The 18,647-nt window shown below is 38.5% G+C and overlaps 1 protein-coding gene across 6 annotated transcripts in view; it reads left to right on the top strand.

Moving 5' to 3' along the window:
* Window positions 1-18,647, top strand: part of dnajc13 (DnaJ heat shock protein family (Hsp40) member C13) — a 31,963-nt gene that overhangs the window by 5,272 nt on the left and 8,044 nt on the right. For 3 of the 6 annotated variants that reach the window (XM_014008358.1, XM_014008353.1, XM_014008357.1), the window contains exons 3-41: window positions 3,116-3,191; window positions 5,250-5,399; window positions 5,738-5,779; window positions 5,927-6,127; window positions 6,234-6,440; window positions 6,975-7,070; window positions 7,282-7,373; window positions 7,592-7,758; window positions 8,297-8,376; window positions 8,476-8,645; window positions 8,753-8,785; window positions 9,467-9,566; window positions 9,670-9,777; window positions 10,369-10,524; window positions 10,624-10,680; window positions 10,797-10,918; window positions 11,072-11,147; window positions 11,253-11,348; window positions 11,457-11,597; window positions 12,313-12,330; window positions 12,929-13,011; window positions 13,209-13,362; window positions 13,531-13,634; window positions 13,719-13,878; window positions 13,958-14,020; window positions 14,107-14,208; window positions 14,501-14,605; window positions 14,812-15,014; window positions 15,130-15,214; window positions 15,312-15,466; window positions 16,047-16,092; window positions 16,196-16,350; window positions 16,445-16,646; window positions 16,745-16,860; window positions 16,997-17,075; window positions 17,166-17,301; window positions 17,451-17,635; window positions 17,725-17,799; window positions 17,919-18,038. In XM_014008358.1, coding sequence (XP_013863812.1) covers window positions 3,116-3,191; window positions 5,250-5,399; window positions 5,738-5,779; window positions 5,927-6,127; window positions 6,234-6,440; window positions 6,975-7,070; window positions 7,282-7,373; window positions 7,592-7,758; window positions 8,297-8,376; window positions 8,476-8,645; window positions 8,753-8,785; window positions 9,467-9,566; window positions 9,670-9,777; window positions 10,369-10,524; window positions 10,624-10,680; window positions 10,797-10,918; window positions 11,072-11,147; window positions 11,253-11,348; window positions 11,457-11,597; window positions 12,313-12,330; window positions 12,929-13,011; window positions 13,209-13,362; window positions 13,531-13,634; window positions 13,719-13,878; window positions 13,958-14,020; window positions 14,107-14,208; window positions 14,501-14,605; window positions 14,812-15,014; window positions 15,130-15,214; window positions 15,312-15,466; window positions 16,047-16,092; window positions 16,196-16,350; window positions 16,445-16,646; window positions 16,745-16,860; window positions 16,997-17,075; window positions 17,166-17,301; window positions 17,451-17,635; window positions 17,725-17,799; window positions 17,919-18,038 — 4,516 coding nt within the window. The remainder of the gene's footprint in view (window positions 1-3,115; window positions 3,192-5,249; window positions 5,400-5,737; window positions 5,780-5,926; window positions 6,128-6,233; window positions 6,441-6,974; window positions 7,071-7,281; window positions 7,374-7,591; window positions 7,759-8,296; window positions 8,377-8,475; window positions 8,646-8,752; window positions 8,786-9,466; window positions 9,567-9,669; window positions 9,778-10,368; window positions 10,525-10,623; window positions 10,681-10,796; window positions 10,919-11,071; window positions 11,148-11,252; window positions 11,349-11,456; window positions 11,598-12,312; window positions 12,331-12,928; window positions 13,012-13,208; window positions 13,363-13,530; window positions 13,635-13,718; window positions 13,879-13,957; window positions 14,021-14,106; window positions 14,209-14,500; window positions 14,606-14,811; window positions 15,015-15,129; window positions 15,215-15,311; window positions 15,467-16,046; window positions 16,093-16,195; window positions 16,351-16,444; window positions 16,647-16,744; window positions 16,861-16,996; window positions 17,076-17,165; window positions 17,302-17,450; window positions 17,636-17,724; window positions 17,800-17,918; window positions 18,039-18,647) is intronic. The other 3 variants (XM_014008354.1, XM_014008356.1, XM_014008355.1) reach the window with 3 other exon arrangements.

The raw sequence follows: 18,647 nt of genomic DNA, 5'->3' as shown, positions 1-18,647 counted from the left end.
ATTTGAATTCTGACTCTTCTTCATCTCTCTGATATTGACTCAATATAGTCTAAAGAAACATTAGATTCTTCTCTACAGTCTGGGTTGTTGGCTGTTGTAGCAACGCTCTGTTCACATGCAGACATTCCCCTTTGACATCACTTCCTGTTACTTCACTGGCAAATATCTCAACAACTGTTAATCTCAGCGACATGAAATTTCTTTTGCAATATTTTATCAATGTCCTCTTTCTAAAAATTCATTCATATGTGTTACAAAAAATTGACATCACAGGCACTTTAAATCAGGATTGATTGATGCACTTTAGTTGCATTTTGGTACCTTGAGTGTCAGGAAGTACATAGGTTAAATTAGATNTAACATGAAATTGATATAAGCAGCATTTGCTACTTCGTGCACTTTCCTTTAAAGTGCCTGTGACTATTCTTCAAATACAAAAAGTCAAAGAAAACATCTTTATATTTAAAAAAAGTTGGAATAATATGCACAATTTAACCCAATAACTGGCATATTTTCTTTTGAACTTGGCTCAGCCAAATTGAAACAGGAAGTGACATCAAACTGGGGAACTCTTTAACAAATAAAACTCCGGTCTTTGTTTATTGAAACAATATTATGTGAATTCTGACTCTTCGTCTCTCTGACATTGACTCAATATAGTCTAAAGAAACATCAGATTATTCTCTACAGTCAGGGTTGTTGGCTGTCGTAGCAACGCTCTGTTCACATGCAAACATTCCCATTTGACATCACTTCCTGTTACTTCACAAGCAAATATCTCAACAACTGTTCATCTCAGCGACATGAAATTTCTTTTGCAATATTTTATCAATGTCCTCTTTCTAAAAATTCATTCATATGTATTACAAAAATTTGACATCACAGGCACTTTAAATCAGGATTGATTGATGCACTTTAGTTGCATTTTGGTACCTTGAGTGTCAGGAAGTACATAGGTTAAATTAGATGGTCAAATTAATGCATCACTTCAAAGCTGAAATAGAGGTTGTTACAGGGATGAATTTGTCTTGGACCAAAGCAGAGCCAGAAATATGAATTTACTAATCTAGGCTATTTTCACTCAGTCGACTCTGTGATACATCTGGCTTACTGTGTTTRAGAGAAAAGCGGTAGTACTTTTTTTTGTTGTAGTTTTTTTGTGCGTGTCAGTATGGTACAACGTAGGTGTCTCAGGTTTCTGCGGGCTAATTTTCATAACTTAGAATGTAAATTAGAAAGGCCACAGAGTGATTTCTGAAATCTCCACAGGTGTCTCTTACACAGGATTCGAGATAGTCTTGCAAAAGCTCCGCAACTTCACTTATCAAAGATACAGAGAGAGACAGCTGGCATTTTTATTCACRTCTTGGTAATTTTCTGTTAAGTTTTGGCAAACAGTATGTTTGGTAAGTGCATGAGATTTTGGCAAACATTTGTAGACACAGCCTCGCAGATGCACTGGTTATGGACATTTTGATATTGTGTACTAAAATAGAATGGAACCAATTCAGCCCACAGTGAATGAATAATTAACTAGCTTGGTGCTGACTGTCAGCTCAAGTCAGCTTTTTGAAACCAAGGTCGAGATATGAAGGAAGAGGCATGGTCTCAMATTTTGTGTCCCAAAATATCTGAAAGGATGAAGAAGCAGAGTTGGTGCAAAGAGGGAAGCTGCATTTGGAAAATGCCCATAAATTGATGAGTTAAATTTGTGTTTGGCTTCTTTTTCTTTTCTTTTTTTTAAAATAAGTAACAATTTGAAATTGTTTATTTTTCTCTGGTTTCAATTACACGCTAGTTAAACTTTTTGGTGTTTTAAACACTAGCATTGCTTTACAAAGTAAAAAAGCCTCCATTTGAACTGCTGAAGTTAAGGCATGTGTGGTAGTCACCAGTTTGAATATAAATGTTTATGCTGACACTGCATGCACGATGCATAATTTGTCATTTCCTATCTGGCAACCTTACCTAGCATAGAAACTGCAGCAGATCAATATAAACAGGGTGTTTTTTTTTAAATGTTTGTTGGGCAGAATCAACATTGCAAAAAACACTAACGTTTCCAGAGAACATTCTCGTGTCAACGGGATCTGTGCTTGAACTTATTGTTCCACTTTAACCTTGCCTTAGGCTTCTGGCTGCCCAGGCCGTTTGTGTTTGTCCTGCTTCACTCTCAACTACAAATGCATTATGTGGAAGAAACCTTTCAATTTTATTTTCTCCCATTCAGCCTTTTAGTAGCATAACAGCTGTCATCAGACCTCTTGTTATGCATGCTTAATGAGGATGTATAAAAAGGAAAGTAGCCAAGTCAGCATGATTGTGCGTAGGCTAAGAGCACAGATACACAATTCACCTCCTCCTCTTAGATTTGCACTTATTACAATCTATACCAAAAACCTGAAAACCCATTTTTATTCACTCAGGAGATTGTTCTAACCTRGGTAAAAAGTGATAACCAAAACTGTTGGCAGCCCACACAAACATGCTTGTTTGCTCATACAATTATACAGAAATTCACACAYTGGAACATACACACATACACAGTTTTCACACTTCCTTCCTATTGTGTGTGAAAGACACACTTTCATAACTGCTTCAATGAATTACTGGTTGMCGCTTTAGTGTCAACGTGACTCATTTTAGAGCCGCTAAACCAGCCTACATGATTTACATTTAATATTTGTCAAAGAGTCAACAAATGTACAGAACTAGCATTTACGTACAATAAATGGTAAAAGCAAGCATTGACACTTTGCGTTATTCAGTTTGATCCAGCGTATGATCGAGAAAGTGTTGACAGAGGCTGCCAGTGAGACTTTGTGATTCTTTGACACAAAAATGCTGGGATTAACTCTGAACATGGTGACTGAGTCCTGATGATCTCTTTGATTTATCGTATATTCATCCTACAGGGGACTATAATGAAGCTTTCTTTCTAAGAATTGTGTTTTTAGTAGCCTAAAGGACATTTTAAAGTAACAAATTGACTGTCACACTTTTACCCTGTGTGCTGTATTTAATGTTAATGTGAGGGCCTGAGCTGCTGGAGGTGTTGYCTCTGTGTGCAGTGTGTGGGATGTGTTTCTGACTCATCCTGTCTTTTGTGTTGCAGATACAAACGAGTCTTCTCTGTGGGGACACATGCCATCACCACTTACAACCCTACCACGCTAGAAGTAACAAATCAGGTTGGTATATATAAAGCATTCCTTACCTGAGCCCCATTCTCATACAGGACACTCCTCTTTGTGTCAATGCCTCACAGGCAGAATTTGCTGTTCCTGTCTTCACGTGGCTACTGAAAATACATTTTAAATCATTACATTTTAGCAAAAAAACTACTACGCACTACTTGTTTTATGAAAACATAAATTTACATGACTCACCTTCAATTATGGTAATAAATTTACACATTCATGAATATTTAATTGCCTAACTACATCCTAAAGTTAAGGACTCCTCATGATGTGCAGCAGATGATCTGAGTCCAGAGTTCTCAGTTTGAAACCTTCTGGAGCTCTTCTGTGTGACTCTAGGTGTGACAGAGTGTGGATGGTTGATTGTTTCTTTTGTGTCCCTGATGGAGACTGGAGACCTGTCCAGGTGTCTCTGGTGAACTGGAGACCTGTCCAGGTGTCCCTTGTCTTCACCCAAAGGCAGCGAGGACAGGTTCCAGCCCCTCCCTGACCCTGATTAGGAACAAGGAGGACAGGAGGAGGATTTTTCTTTATAGCAGGAAACAGACATTTAATTATAAAACATGATTTATTTTATGTTAATCTGAATCAGTTTRGTGTTGTTTGTAAATATATTTGACAGTTTTTTGTAGGAATGAACACGCTTGTAATGTTTGTTCAAAATAAACCTGCTTCTTATGACTTCTGTAACATGTTTTAAATAAAATACTATCAGTAAAAACCTCAAATCATGTCCTAAGAATTAGAACTCTGTTGTAGATATAAAGGATAACATTTAGAAAATGCAATTATGCAACTATCAAAAAAACTTCCTCTCAGTCACTGAAAATAATTTATTTACCACATTTTAAAGACCGATTATTATCTGGGCCCTTAAGGGTTAATGCTCCTGAACGGGACTGTCTGACCTGCGGTGTGTGACAGAGGAGAGGAGCAGCTCAGCTCGATGTTTGAGTCCAGCAGGACCTGTACAGCAGCTGATTCTGTCTGGATTTGAGTTTACAAACTACTCTGGTTACTTTTTTAAAAGTTGAGGACCATTACAGCTGCGCTGCTGATCAGCACTATTTATAGAACATGAACAGACTCGCGGGAACCTGGTCGCACGTGGGGTCTGTGTTGGTGGTTCTAAATTATTGATAAGGTAACAGTGCTGTGGCTTCACTTGTCRCATTTTATTTTAAAGAAAGAAAAAGTAGTTTGCAAAATTGTCGCAYYGGTGCTACGTGATTAAAAGCAGAGTTTTTATCGCGCGTGCACACACATCTTCCTATCTTTGTGACGACCACACACAGCGCTCAGCCTCGCTCTGCGCCATCTTTTTTTCCCCTAGATTGGCAAGAGGTGGATATGGAGAGGTGCAAAAAATAGCTTTGGACTTGATCTGGACTTATTTAAATAAAAATGACTACATGCCGTGAAATTCTTAAAGGGGCGGGCCGTCTCGTTGGCGGGGTGGCCCACCCCGCCTGTATAATGGTAGGGGAAACACTGGTTATAATCACTTGTAAATGGGGATGCACGATATAATATTGGTATTGGCCGATATGTAAAACTGGGCCGATATTAACGTCCGATATTAATTTCCCAATTTTTAGCTTTAGTTTCTATTTTGGGAGGGGAGATGGTTGGTTGAGCAGCATCTGTTTGATCGTAACGGTGATATTGATGCTGCACAGCCAGATAACTGAAGTAGAGCCAGAGGTCAGCGGTCTGGTTGTTTATTTACAGTATCAAAAAAAGACCCAAGTGTGTTTGTGTGTATGTATAATATAATTTGTGTGTTTGTGTAATATCTGTAAATATTGGTTATCGGCCTTTACAGCAATAATTATATTGGATATCGATATCGGCTGAAATTTTCATGTTGATGCAACCCTACCTGTAGAGTTGACTGAACTTTTCCACATGTATTATTTGTGCAGTGCTCAATCAGTTTGTGTTTATTGATTTTAACGTGTGATGATAAAAAAATTTAATGTGCTGCCAAAACCTTTTCTACCTCGCCCCTTGTGTTAATAAGCTTWGTTTGCTTTTGCTTTTTTTCAGTGGCCTTATGGAGACATCTGTGGTATTGGTCCAGTAGGAAAAGGTCAAGGGACAGAATTCAGCCTCACCTTCCGTAAAGGCAGCGGCAAGAAGTCGGAAACGCTCAAGTTCTCAACAGAGCATCGGACAGAGCTACTCACAGAAGCACTGGTCAGTTACCATTAACAATCACATTTATACTTAATTCATGTTATTATTAAATAATTTCAAATCTGAAACCCATTATTCTTACTGATTGTGTTACAGTGTGTCTCCAGAATTTGTTGTGCTGTTTAAAAAATGTCTCTGTTAGAAATGCAGTGACTGTGAATTCATTATCCATTGGTTTACTGTAGCTGTGAAACACAGACGAGTAAGCTGATAAATTGTTTAAAAACAAGAAGAATGGGTGTTTCTTTTAAAGTATTGTATGTAGTTTTGTTATCTTAATTTGTTTACAGCTGTTACATAGAGCTGACAGGTCTGTTGTTTGCATTTTGTGCTTGCAGAGATTCAGAACAGAGTTTTCAGAGGGGAAGATAACTGGTAGGGTAAGTTCTGATGTTTATACGGGAAGAACTAAACAAATAAATAAATAAAGGTGTTATAACATGTTTAAATAAATCAATATTTTTTGTTGGACTTATGCACCTAAAAAGTCCCATGTCTAAAATTGTGTGTCACTGCAAATTACACAGCGTTACAACTGCTATAAGCACCACTGGAGCGATACGCGGAAGCCTGTGAGTTTAGAGGTGACACCTGGCGGCATCGACCAAATCGACCCCCACACTAACAGAGTGGTGTGCTCCTACGACTATCGAAATATCGAAGGCTTTCTAGAGGTTTCTGATTACCAGGGAGGATTCTGCATCATTTACGGTGGCTTCAGCAGGCTAGTGCGTACTCACAATTATTCATATTCATGTGTTCACGTGCATCAAATTCATTTTATGTGGTACTATAAAATCTACATATTTACTGATTTGTTTTATTCATTTTTAGCATCTGTTTGCATCTGAGCATCGAGATGAAATCATCCGCAGCGCCGTAGAACACGCTGGAAACTTCATCGGCATCACGCTACGTTTGAGGAAGGAGCCTCTGAGCTTCGAGGGTTTTGTGACGGACAGGCTGGGGAAATACAGCTCAGATGACAGCATCACCTCTCTGGCCGAGTTCGTGGTGCAGAAGATCACAAATCGACACCCGGTCAGAACGCACTCCCTTTTTTTAAATTTATTTTTTCTTAATGCCTATCAAAGTATGGTCTAAATATAAATCTGCATTTCTTTCATTTGTTTCTTAGTTTTTCATGCCAGACATTTGGGTTTTCTGAAATGTTTTTCTAGATTAACAAATTAGAAAATGTTATTTGAATGTTTTTTTTTTCCCATTTCTGAAATGGATTTTAAACTCATTATCTTCACGTTTACATTATTTAAACGTGTATAGTCCAGATGTGGCTTTCCAGGAAATAGAAAAACATTTTCCTCTATAATATTGCACAGTGTTGTTTATTATAAGTTAAATTGTTTAAGATACTTGTCAATGTCTCATGCCCATGTTACTGAGGGGAGCTTTCTTTGCCATGAAAGGTTTAAATTTATGACCTAATAGTGTTTTGTCTTTTCAGCATGAAAATAATAAATTTAGAGTCCCATATATTAATAATATCCATAGTTTTTGTGATTTGTTTTATTAATTGCTGGTGTTATGAACTTTGTGTGCTCTGGTCTCCTCCAGGAGCCAGTGAAGAGAATCATTGCCCTCACAGAAACATGTCTGGTGGAGAGAGATCCGGCTTCATACAACATAGTCACAATCAAACCCTTTGGAGAGGTGAGCCATAACTGAACTTTCTTGTTTGGTCTAATTATGATTTAAGAAATAAAGGTTGTACGAAGTACTTGTATTTGTTTAATTGTTGTAAATTGAATCACTGTAAGTAAACTACTGGTACAGAAACACTTAATCCTGTGAAACATGTGTAAGTCGATCCATCCCACTGTGTGTTTTTGTTTCTGCTGAACCCTGTCTCATGTTCCCTCAGGTGTTTGCACTTATCTGTGATGTAGACAACCCCCAGGTGTTTACRGTGGAGTTCATCAGAGGCCAGATCAGGAAGTATTCCTCTACTGAAAGGTACACAAATATAAATCTTTTTCTWTGTTTGCTTTAGGTCTACAGTCATGCAGGGTTTTTCTGGCATTTTGGCCACAGCTTAACAGCCTTGTTCTGTTTACTATTTCCCCACATTTACAAAATGATTTTGTTTACATGGATATGGTTCTGCTTCATCTTTAAATCTGTTGGTGGACACATCTTTATTATTCCAAACTTGTTTCTTTGTACGTCTGCAGAGACTCCCTGTTAGCCAGCCTCCTCGATGGAGTCCGTGCATCAGGCAACAGGGATGTATGCGTCAAGATGGCCCCCACGCAGAGGGGGCAAAGATGGGGTTTGCTGAGCATGCCCGTTGATGAGGAGGTGGAGAGTTGGCACCTCAGATTTCTGGCTGCACCTCCCAGTAAGTTGAAGCTCTTCTGTTACCTCCTGTATTTAAACTGGTTTTGATGTGAACTGTTAGACTGGTTGGTATTTTTAACTGAGCATGCACTTCCTCAAAATGAGCTATCTTTTTGTATTTTACACAGAAAACAGGAAATGGATTCAGCTATTTTCTTCAAAATATTTTTTGCGTTAATGGAAATAAAGTCAGGCAAAAACAGAGTTTTTACAATTTGAATGAGCTTGAAAGTCAATATTTAATTTGTTCAGYGTTTAAGCTTTAATAATGCTTTATTGTTTTTAGACTTGTTTTTCTATTTTTATTCTAAGTTATTTTCTAATTATGTTCCATTATATGTTTTATAGCCAGGTATGCTTTTATTGTATTAAAACCAAGGTAATCTGAAAAATACCCTTTGTAGAGAGATGATCAGAAAATATACACTATTATTTGTGTTTCCAGTTTTTACCCTTTGCCTTAGAGCCCATTTCTTGTCTTGTTAACTTCTCAGGTCACATTTTTAATTGAATTATTCTTTCTCCTCATCTTTGTTCAGATGGAAACTTTGCAGATGCAGTGTTTCGATTCAATGCCAACATATCCTACAGTGGAGTGTTACATGCTGTAACCCAAGACGTGAGTGTGCTTTGTACTGTTTAATCTGTTTGTTCAGTAAATTTGAAATGTAGAAAACCCTGAGTTCTGATGGCCGTCTTTGTCTTTTTCTCCATCTAGGGTCTTTTCTCAGAGAACAAAGAGAAGCTCATCAACAACGCCATCCTGTCTCTTTTATCCCAAGAGTCTGAGCTGCCGGCTTCAAACGCCGAGCTGGAAAGCCATTTTCAGGCCATCCGCCGCCTGGTGGCCTCCAAGGCTGGTTTCCAGGCCTTCACTCAGCTGCCCAAGTATGTAAGACTGCGGCACAAATACTGGCCCGCCCACCTTCTTTTCATTCTTACTCAAATGGAGTTTTACCGAGCTGCTGGTAACAGGCATGCTCTGTCATTCCAAGGTCTGGTCATGGGTCTGGACTCACAGATGCAGCGTAAATATGAATCCATACATCCCAGTCTGCCTTTTGTCTGTGTTTTAAATCATTCTCATTCTCCTCCAGTCTTTTTATTTTTAATTTCTTTTTAGCTTTAAGCCTTCACCTCTTTTATCTTTGTGCTGCTTTCATCTCATCGCACACCAGAAGTGAGGTTACATCGCTTCGTTCATTCACTTGAACCGTCTGCCTCATTTTTGTCTTGTTCTTTTATCAGCATTTTATCCTCTTATTTTGCCCTTTTTATTTAACTTCTCAGTAATTACTTTGATCATTTCTGTATTTTTTTAAAGCACATCCAGTCTTTCAGGGTCACTGAGATGTATGAGAGGAACTCTTATTTGCTGTTTTATTTCTTGTAATTTGTGAAGTTATGTAACGAGACACAATTGGTTTTCCTGAAAGATTCATTGTTAGTGTAGCTTGCTGTTTCTCTCACAGAATCCCAGTGCAWTGATCAAGTAAAACGCTCTCCTTTTTAAAACACAAGCTTTATTTGTCTAATTATGCAAAAGAAACAACAAGTCACTTTTGAAGCAATGAATTGTTTGTGTATCCAACCCCAGACCTCCCTTTATGTTTGTGCTTTAATTTATTATTATTATAAATTTTTTTGTGATGTTTGCTTTGTCGAAGAAAGGTAATTTCTTTTTCTCCAATTTTGTTTGTGTGTTCCAGGTTTAGAGAAAAATTGGGAGTAAAGACTGTAAAAGCTTTAAAAAGGAACAACAACAGTGTGACTCATGCTGCTATAGACATGCTGTGTGCTCTTATGTGTGTAAGTATAAAATAAATTTTTACATACCGACCCATGTTATAATGTTTTCATGTCTCATTTTAATGATTTTGTGTCCTGCTCCCTCCTTTGTTTCCCCCCTCAGCCAATGCAYGACGATTATGACTTGAGACAAGAGCAGCTGAACAAGGCATCTCTTCTGTCTTCCAAGAAGTTTCTGGAAAACCTTCTGGAAAAGTTCATCACAAATGTGGTAAATCCTGTGCAATTGATAGAAAAACTAAAGAAACATCATCTTCTGCTGCTTATCTGTAGTCAGGCCGCAGAGACAACAGGTTCAGGAGAGGAACCCAGATATYTGTCTCCCCGGCCACAGCTTGTATCTGGGATCGCGTTCTTTCGGCCATGTTTCAAACCTCACAATCATAGGTGTGATTTGAAACATAGACAGACCAGTACATCGAGAGCTTTGCCTTTCAGCTCAACCTTTTCTTCCCTGTTCCATCCTACCATCACTTCTGAACAAGACCCCAAAGACCTCACACCCCCACACCCCGGTGAATGAATTCATTGAACAAAGCATGTTCACTGCAGATGAAAATTGGCCCAGTTCTAGCATATATACACGATTAACTGAAGTATTCATATTGATTTATGTTCTGTCTTTTCAAATCAATAATCCTTAAATGCCTCTCTGCTGTCAGAAAGCATTCTGAAGTCAGGCCTGTCTAAAAATGAACTTACTTGTTTTTATGTTTTCTCTTATTGTACTTTTTGAGACATCTGCTGAGGTTTCTGTTTTTCTTGATGTTTTCCTAATCTCTTCTTTCTCTTGTTTTCCCAGGATCATGGAACGGGAGCTTTGGTCATCAGCTCCTTGTTAGACTTTTTAACTTTTGCCCTCTGCGCCCCCTACAGCGAAACCACTGATGGGCAGCAGTTCGACATGCTGCTTGAAATGGTTGCCTCTGATGGACGGACGTTATTCAAACTATTCCAGGTGGGAAAAATGTAACATTTGAGGAATGTTTAGTCACGTTTAATGTTGTAATTGAAATTACTGTTGCAGTGTTTTGACTCTTCCTGGTCTTCCTTTTAGCATCCCTCCATGGCGATAGTGAAGGGAGCAGGCCTGGTAATGAAAGCCATTATTGAGGTCAGTTTTTCTTTAGACAAAGTGCTGGGCAGTGAATCAGATCTTTACTGTGATTTTATCCTCTCTAAGAGCTCTGAATCTATGATGCTGCTCTGCTGAACTCTGTTTAAATCCAGGAAGGAGATAAAGAAATAGCCACAAAGATGCAAGAGCTGGCTTTGAGTGAAGGGGCTTTGCCAAGACATCTGCACACGTCTCTGTTCACCATCAGCGCAGACCAGCGCATGCTTACCAACAGGTTGAGTCTCACCAAACACACTTTAATGTAGCTATTTGAATCGCCTTCATTCACTAAAGCTTTTTTCTTTTCATTACTCAGACAGAAAACACATTTAATTYGACATAAACACGGTAAAATAAGTTCAACATCTTGTGTGTGTTTTTGTGTCAGACAACTGAGCCGTCACCTGGTGGGATTGTGGACAGCTGAGAACCCTGTAGCCATGAACCTCCTTAAAAGGATCCTTGTAAGCCTGAAGCACATATTTGATGCGTCTCCCACACTCCCGATAAATGCTTGGTATAAAAAATATTAAATTTTTAATGGGTTTTGTTCTCTTCAATGCTTGCAGCCGACAGGTTTGTTAGCTTATATGGACAGCCCTGACGCCGTCCCGGAGAAAGACGTGGACAGGATGCACATTCGCGACAACTTAAAAATAGCCACGGTATCCGAATAAACACACTTGTGTATTTTTGTAACGCGGAGTAGAATCATGAAAAACTAATTTGATGTTTATTTTTTATTATTCTCTTTTTGTTGTTGCTTATCGTAGGATCAGCTAAATCGCAACAAGGTGCCTGAGTGGCAGCGGATTGCAGGTAAAGCAGCCAAAGAGGTGGAGAAGTTTGCCAAAGAGAAAGCTGATCTGGTGCTGATGCACTGGAGAGATAAGATGGGCATTGCTCAGAAGGAGGTGAGAATGTATCTTTAATTAGAGATTTACCTGCTGAAATACTTTTACTGCTGCTGAATTCATCTGCTTCGGTAACTGTCGCCCCTTCTGCTGATGCTGAACTCTGCTGCAGGATATCAGAGCGAAACACATTTATTGTATTTCAGTCGCTGCTGTTATTTTGCATGGAAAACAGCATCAGCTCTGTTGTATCCAGGATTATGTGATTTTGCTTTTAATGTGTGTTTACTTGAGTTTTATTTCCAGTATACCAAACGTTGCTGGTGAAAAACCAACAAATGCAGTTTGAATTTGTTTTGAATATGTTTAAAACAATTTTGCAAAAACCGTCTGGAAGGCTGGTGTCATCTGATCTGAGCTACTTTCATTATAAATCTGTTTCTGCACTTTTCAATGACTAAAAACMTCTTAATCACTAAAATATATGATTTGCTTGTTCTCTTGAATGTTTCTCAATCACTCCATCTTTTTCTTTAAACTATAATTTGTTTTATTGCAAATAATTAGGAAACACTGCTTCAACTAATGATATAATCCAGTCACCTGTTAAATCAAAAGATTCAATAATAGTTTAGGTTATTAGTCTGTGTATTCACAATAGAGTGATTTTTGACACATTGTGATTCATCTGTTTGATCTGAGGAACAATAATCTCTCCATCTCTGCCCCACTCTCTCCTTGTCATGTCTGKTTTTTCTGCTGTTAAACAATGAAGCAGGACAGAAACAACTTGGTAAGTAGGACTAACTGGTGGGGTCCATGCTTTGTAAGATAAATGTATTAATTTAAATGTTCTTCTGAACAAACCGTGTTCCAGCATCATGTTGCATCCTGGGTGTCTATTTCTGTTTCTCCCTCTGGCATTTACCGATTTAACATCCACAAAACAGAAATAGAAAAATACTCTAGAGGCTGTCGTCTGAAGACATTTTGCCTAAGTCAGAGGTCGATTCGGCTGAGCAACGCTGACTGAACTTGATATTTGTAACTTTTAGTGCTAACTGAAGTCTTTTGTTCATGAATGACATTGACAGTAATCCTTATTTTGTGAGTCATAATGAAGACTTTTATAAGAAGTGATCATGTCAAGAATTGGTAAAATTACAAAATGTTCCTTCTTTTAGTTTATTTTTGTTTTGTGTTGTTTTTCCATAATAACTGATTTCAAATGGCCAGAAAGATGAATTTTCTTTCAGTATTTATTCATATTGTTACCATTCTAACTTCACATCTCTTCATGTCATAAACTGAAAATGGATGAAAATGTCCTACTGGGAAGAAAGATATTTAAAATTATGTTATAATGTGTGTAATTTGTTGTTTGATTTCAGAATCCCAACCAAAAGCCTGTCATCCTGAGGAAGAGGAGGCAGAGAATTAAGATTGAAGCAAACTGGGAGCTTTTTTATTACAGGTAAGAAAAAAAACTGTAGTTACATTAAGTTAAATTTGAAACTGATACTGAAGTMTTCACTTTCTCTGACTTGACTGAGCTACTTTAGTTGATATGATCAGCTCCTTTTGCAGCTCATGCAGGACCAAATCATCTGTCTTTTAGTTTTCACACTATTTCTGTCTTTTTTGTCGTCTTTTCTTTTGTTTTCACAWCAGATTTCAGCTCGACCACGCTCGCTCAAACCTCATCTGGAACCTTAAAACCAGGGAGGAGCTGAGGGATGCTCTGGAGGGCGAGATGCGTGCTTTTAATGTGGACCGCGAACTCGGCAACGCCACCGTCATTTCCTGGAACCACCAGGAATTTGAGGTTTGTGCTCCTCTGGGGCATGCATAACTCTGTGACCTCTTGTCTTATTTAGTTTTTGTTCAGAAGTCTGTTATCAATCAAACGACACGTGAAGAGAAATTCATAAACTTACAGACACATACAGGTCCAGTTCTCACAGTTTCACAGCTTATCTTGTGTTTTTCACAGGTGAAATATGAGTGCCTTTCTGATGAAATAAAGATTGGGGATTATTATCTGCGTCTGCTGCTGGAGGAAGATGAAAATGATGAATCGGGTGCCATCAAGAGATCGTAAGAGAACAACACAGCCACACAAATAACATTTTTCTGAAGGAGATGTAAAACAGGATTATTCCTCCTCCTCTCTGCTCGTAGATACGAGTTCTTCAATGAACTCTACCATCGTTTTCTGCTCACGCCCAAAGTAACGATGAAGTGCCTGTGCCTGCAGGCGCTTGCAATAGTGTACGGCAAGTGCTTCGAAGAGATCGGGCCCTTCACAGACACAAAATACATTGTGGGCATGCTAGACCGGGTACGTCCAAACAAGCTGTCAGTTCGGTCGACTTCACTGTTTTGATTTCTGCCATTAAGCTGTAATATATTTGTTATAGTGCACAGACAAGCTGGAAAGGGACAGACTCATCCTCTTCCTCTACAAGCTCATTCTTCATAAGGTAAGCTGTAAAATGAGAAAAGAAAGAAGAGGTTCAGTTTTGCATACCATTGTTATCTAACCCGCATTATTTTGTTTGTTGTGCAGAAAAATGTGAAGGACGTGATGGACTCGAACGGGGTTCGGATCTTGGTGGACCTGCTCACCTTGGCCCATCTGCACACCAGCAGAGCCACTGTGCCTCTTCAGGTAAAAACCAGTCTTTTTGTGTTCGATTTAATCCGACAACACTAAACCATTTAAATATCCACAATCTGTGGAAACCCAAATGTAGAAAGGCTTTAAATGTGTTGGTCCTTTGCTGCTTCTGCACTTGTGCAGAAATATAAATGTAGATTTTTTTTTCCCCTCATATGTTTGGTTTTGATCTCACACATTTCTTCATATTGCTGGTACATAAAGGGACTGAGGACCTGTTTTGGGACAGTTGTGTTAAATAATAGATCTTGCAGCATCAAAACAGGAATCTTTATTTCCCCAGAGCAACGTGCTGGAGGCGTCACCAGACATGAAGAGGGAGGGGGAGAAGGAGTGGTACTTTGGTAATGCTGACAAAGAGAGAAGAGGACCTTTCAGTTTTGAGGAGGTATAATTATTTTAAACTCACAAGTCTTATTCAGTTAATTTTTTTTTACTTAAAAGATAAATGTTTTTTGCAAAACGTTGCAACTTGTAATAGAACAGAAATATGAACACTATCATTTGTAACAACTTGGTAAGCTAACCATGTTGGTATAACTGAGTACAAATGCCCTGCGTATCTAATTAAAGATTATATTCTTATTTATTCAGATGCAGGAGTTTTGGAACAGTGGTGTCCTGACAGCAAAGACTCGCTGCTGGGCTCAGGGAATGGATGGTTGGCGCCCCTTGCAGGCCATTCCTCAACTGAAGTGGTGCCTGCTGGCGACGGGGCAGGCGGTGATGAACGAGTCCGACCTGGCCACTCTGATCCTCAACATGCTCATCACCATGTGCTCCTATTACCCCAGCAGGTAGGGAGCACTGGTTTGTGTTTTCCAAGATGTTATTTTGTTTTTATATCTGCATTTTTTTAAATAAATGGCTGTTTTTTTGTTGAGTGATAAATTAGAAGTATTTTATTTTCAGGGACCAGGATAATGCTGTCATTCGACCTTTACCTAAAATCAAGAGGATGATTGGCGACAATGCCTGCCTCCCACATATTGTTCAGGTAAATAAAAATTTTCACTTTATGCCCTTACAGATGTATCATTCTCTAGTTGGTGAGAATCAAATGACATTCAGTGCTTTCTTCTTTGTTTTTCCAGCTGCTTTTGACTTTTGACCCTATTCTGGTGGAAAAGGTTGCCAATCTTTTGTACCTGGTGATGCAGGACAACCCCACTTTGCAACGCCTCTATTTGACGGGGGTCTTCTTTTTCATTATGATGTACACAGGCTCCAATGTGCTTCCCGTAGCGAGGTAAACACGCATCACAAGCACTAATGTAGGCATTGTGTGTAGACATCAGTCTGTGTTGTTTTTATAAACATCTTTAGTCTTTTAATCACAATGCCATTAAGAGGTTTTAAAACCAAATTATTGCAGACATAAGTGTATAAATTGAAAGTCTTTATTCCTATTTATTAGGCTAATAATTTCTTCCAGGAAATAACTCATAAAAGTTTAGTGTTAAATATTGCAAATTAATTGAACGAATCAGAATATGATAAAAGGAATTTGACATGGTGTTGTTGCGGTGCAGAACATACAACACAAACAAGGAATGAAAAACAAAAGTACGAGGTTTAAATTAAAATGAAAATGTAAGATATGAAGTAAAATATTGAAATAAAACATCAAGATAAAATGAGACTATTGACTAAATAAGCCTAACTGAAGCTAGCTAAGAATTGGAGCTACTGACAAAAAACAAAAAAAAAACTGCAAGTAAACGTTCTTGCAGATGGAAAGACATTTTGTGCAAATGAACATAATTGCAGTGCACACATGACATCAGTCATCATAAATAACCATTTGTGGCCTTTCTGTATTTTTGTAGGTTCCTGAAGTATACTCATTTGAAACAAGCCTTCAAGTCAGAGGAGGTAAATGTAACTTCAGATGCAAATCTTTACTTTCTGTAAAGTAAAGCTGTAAGAATAGTGTTCTGTTTTAAATGGACAATGTTCCTCTGTGCTGTCTTTCCAGTCTAAGGGTCAGGACATTGTGCAGCGTAGCATTCTGGGTCCAGTGTTGCCTGAGGCCATGGTGTGTTATCTGGAGAACTATGAGGCTGAGCGCTTCTCAGAGATATTCCTTGGGGAATTTGACACACCTGAGGCCATTTGGAGCAGTGAGATGAGGTGGGCACATTTTTGTTTATTTTTTAAAATTAGTTTGTACCATTTAAAGAACAAAAGCAACACTCATATACATTTAATTCTGCTCTTTCTTCAGGCGTATGATGATCGAGAAGATAGCGGCTCATATAGCTGACTTCAGCCCCAGGCTGCAGAGCAACACACGGGCGCTTTACCAGTACTGTCCCATCCCTGTGATCAGCTTCCCTCAGCTGGATAACGAGCTCTTCTGCAACATTTACTACCTCAGGCACCTGTGTGACACCACACGCTTCCCCAACTGGCCCATTCGTGATGCTGTACGATTTAGTTATTATTTTCTGTTGGTGCCATGCTTTGATTACCAAACAAAAGCTTCTTTTCGTATCATGATTACTGGGTGTGTTTCCTCCTACAGGTGAAACTGTTGAAGGATACTCTTGAAGCCTGGAAGAAGGAGGTGGAGAAGAAGCCACCCTCGATGTCTGTGGACGACGCTTATGAAGTGCTGAACCTCCCCAAAGGACAGGGCCAGTGAGTGGAAGAGATTTAGTGTTTCTGGTTTCAGTGGAGTTAAAAACAAAATGTGACGTAAAGCTGTTGAATTGAATTATTTATGTCACTGGTGAATTTACACGGAGCTAACACATTTTACTGTTGTTCCATTGAGGCACGAGGAAAGTAAAATCAGGAAAGCTTACTTCAGACTGGCACAGAAGTACCATCCTGACAAAAACCCAGAAGGAAGGGTGAGTATACGCACCTTATTTTACAATAAGTAACTTTAGGGTTAGAATAATTAATTTATTACTTCTCCAAAACGTCTTGTCTCCTTCCAGGACATGTTTGAGAAAGTTAACAAAGCGTACGAGTTCCTTTGCACTAAATCTGCCAGAATCGTGGATGGTCCTGACCCAGAAAACATAATTCTCATCCTTAAAGCCCAGAGCATTCTTTTTAATCGACACAAACAAGGTGTGAAAATGAAACTTTTGTTTTCCTTATGTCACCTAAAAAGAATCTAATTCTTGTGTATTTTACTGAATAATTTCAAGACGTGAATGAAAGCGATTTACTTCATGTTGGCTGTTCTAATGCTGCTGTTGTTTTAATCATTCCCACAGAACTGGAACCTTACAAATACGCCGGTTATCCAATGCTCATTAAAACCATCAAGATGGAGACTGAGGACGAGCAGCTTTTCTCTAAACTGTCCCCTCTCCTCCCGGCTGCTGCTGAACTGGCCTTCCACACGGTAAACTGTTCGGCTCTGAACGCAGAGGAGCTGCGTCGAGAGAACGGCATCGAGGTACACGCATTTGAAACGTCAGCATCTGTAAAAGAAATGTTGGTACAGAGGTAGAGGAGGTGAATAAACGATACTTTCTGTTTGTGTAGATACTGCTGGAGGCGCTCTCTCGATGTGTCGCTGTATTAACTGCATCCAGTAAACCTGATGACATGGCTGTACAGGTAAAAAAAGACAAAAATAGATAACATTTAATGTTCTACTGAAGTCGTGTTTCTCAGTAGAGCACACGTCTGCTCACTGCAACAATTTCTATAAAACATTTTCCACATTTTTCTCTCAGGTGTGTGGGCACATCTGCAGGTGCTACAGCGTAGCAGCTCAGTTTGAGGAATGCAGGGAAAAGATCATCGAACTACCCAGCATCATCCGGGACCTCTGTCACATCCTGTACTACGGAAAGGTAAAGATTTTACATCTGTGTTCACAGTAATAGCTCTAGTAAAAATAAATAAATAAATATTCTTACAAGTCATTTAATTAGTTTTCATTAATATTATTTTCATGTTGTCTTATTAATTATWATACTGTCATTCACTGAAGTGGTATGTTTTTATTTTGCTTCAAGTTTTGTTTTTTAGTGGATGAAAAGTATGCTACAAAATGGATTTCTTTTGTATCAAAAATATATTTTGCAAGTAGGTCACGAATCAAAACTGCACAGTTAAAGGTCATGCAAATTCTTATTACACATTAACTGGGTTTTTTTAATCCTTTTCGTTTGAGATCTGTGATATTAAGTATTTTAGCTTTGATCGTTGTGCTGTAATTAGACAGAAAAAGCTAAACAGAACAAAAAAGGAGATTCAGTCTAACCTCGTACTTATAAACTTTGGAGAAGAAGCTTTGGTGAAGGGTGGGATTAAATCAGTTTTTACTTCTTCCCATTCCTTTTTAATTATGTTCATTTTGTTATCATTTTGTTTTTGTTTTCCATGCATGTTTACAATAAAAATAGAATAGAATAGAATAGAATAGAATAGAATAGAATAGAATAGAATAGAATAGAATA

The sequence above is a fragment of the Austrofundulus limnaeus genome, unplaced genomic scaffold (assembly GCF_001266775.1).
Source record: "Austrofundulus limnaeus strain Quisiro unplaced genomic scaffold, Austrofundulus_limnaeus-1.0 Scaffold49, whole genome shotgun sequence".
Lineage (NCBI taxonomy): Eukaryota > Metazoa > Chordata > Actinopteri > Cyprinodontiformes > Rivulidae > Austrofundulus > Austrofundulus limnaeus.
The sequence above is the reverse complement of the archived record's forward strand: the minus strand, read 5'-3'. Positions and strand labels throughout refer to the sequence as shown.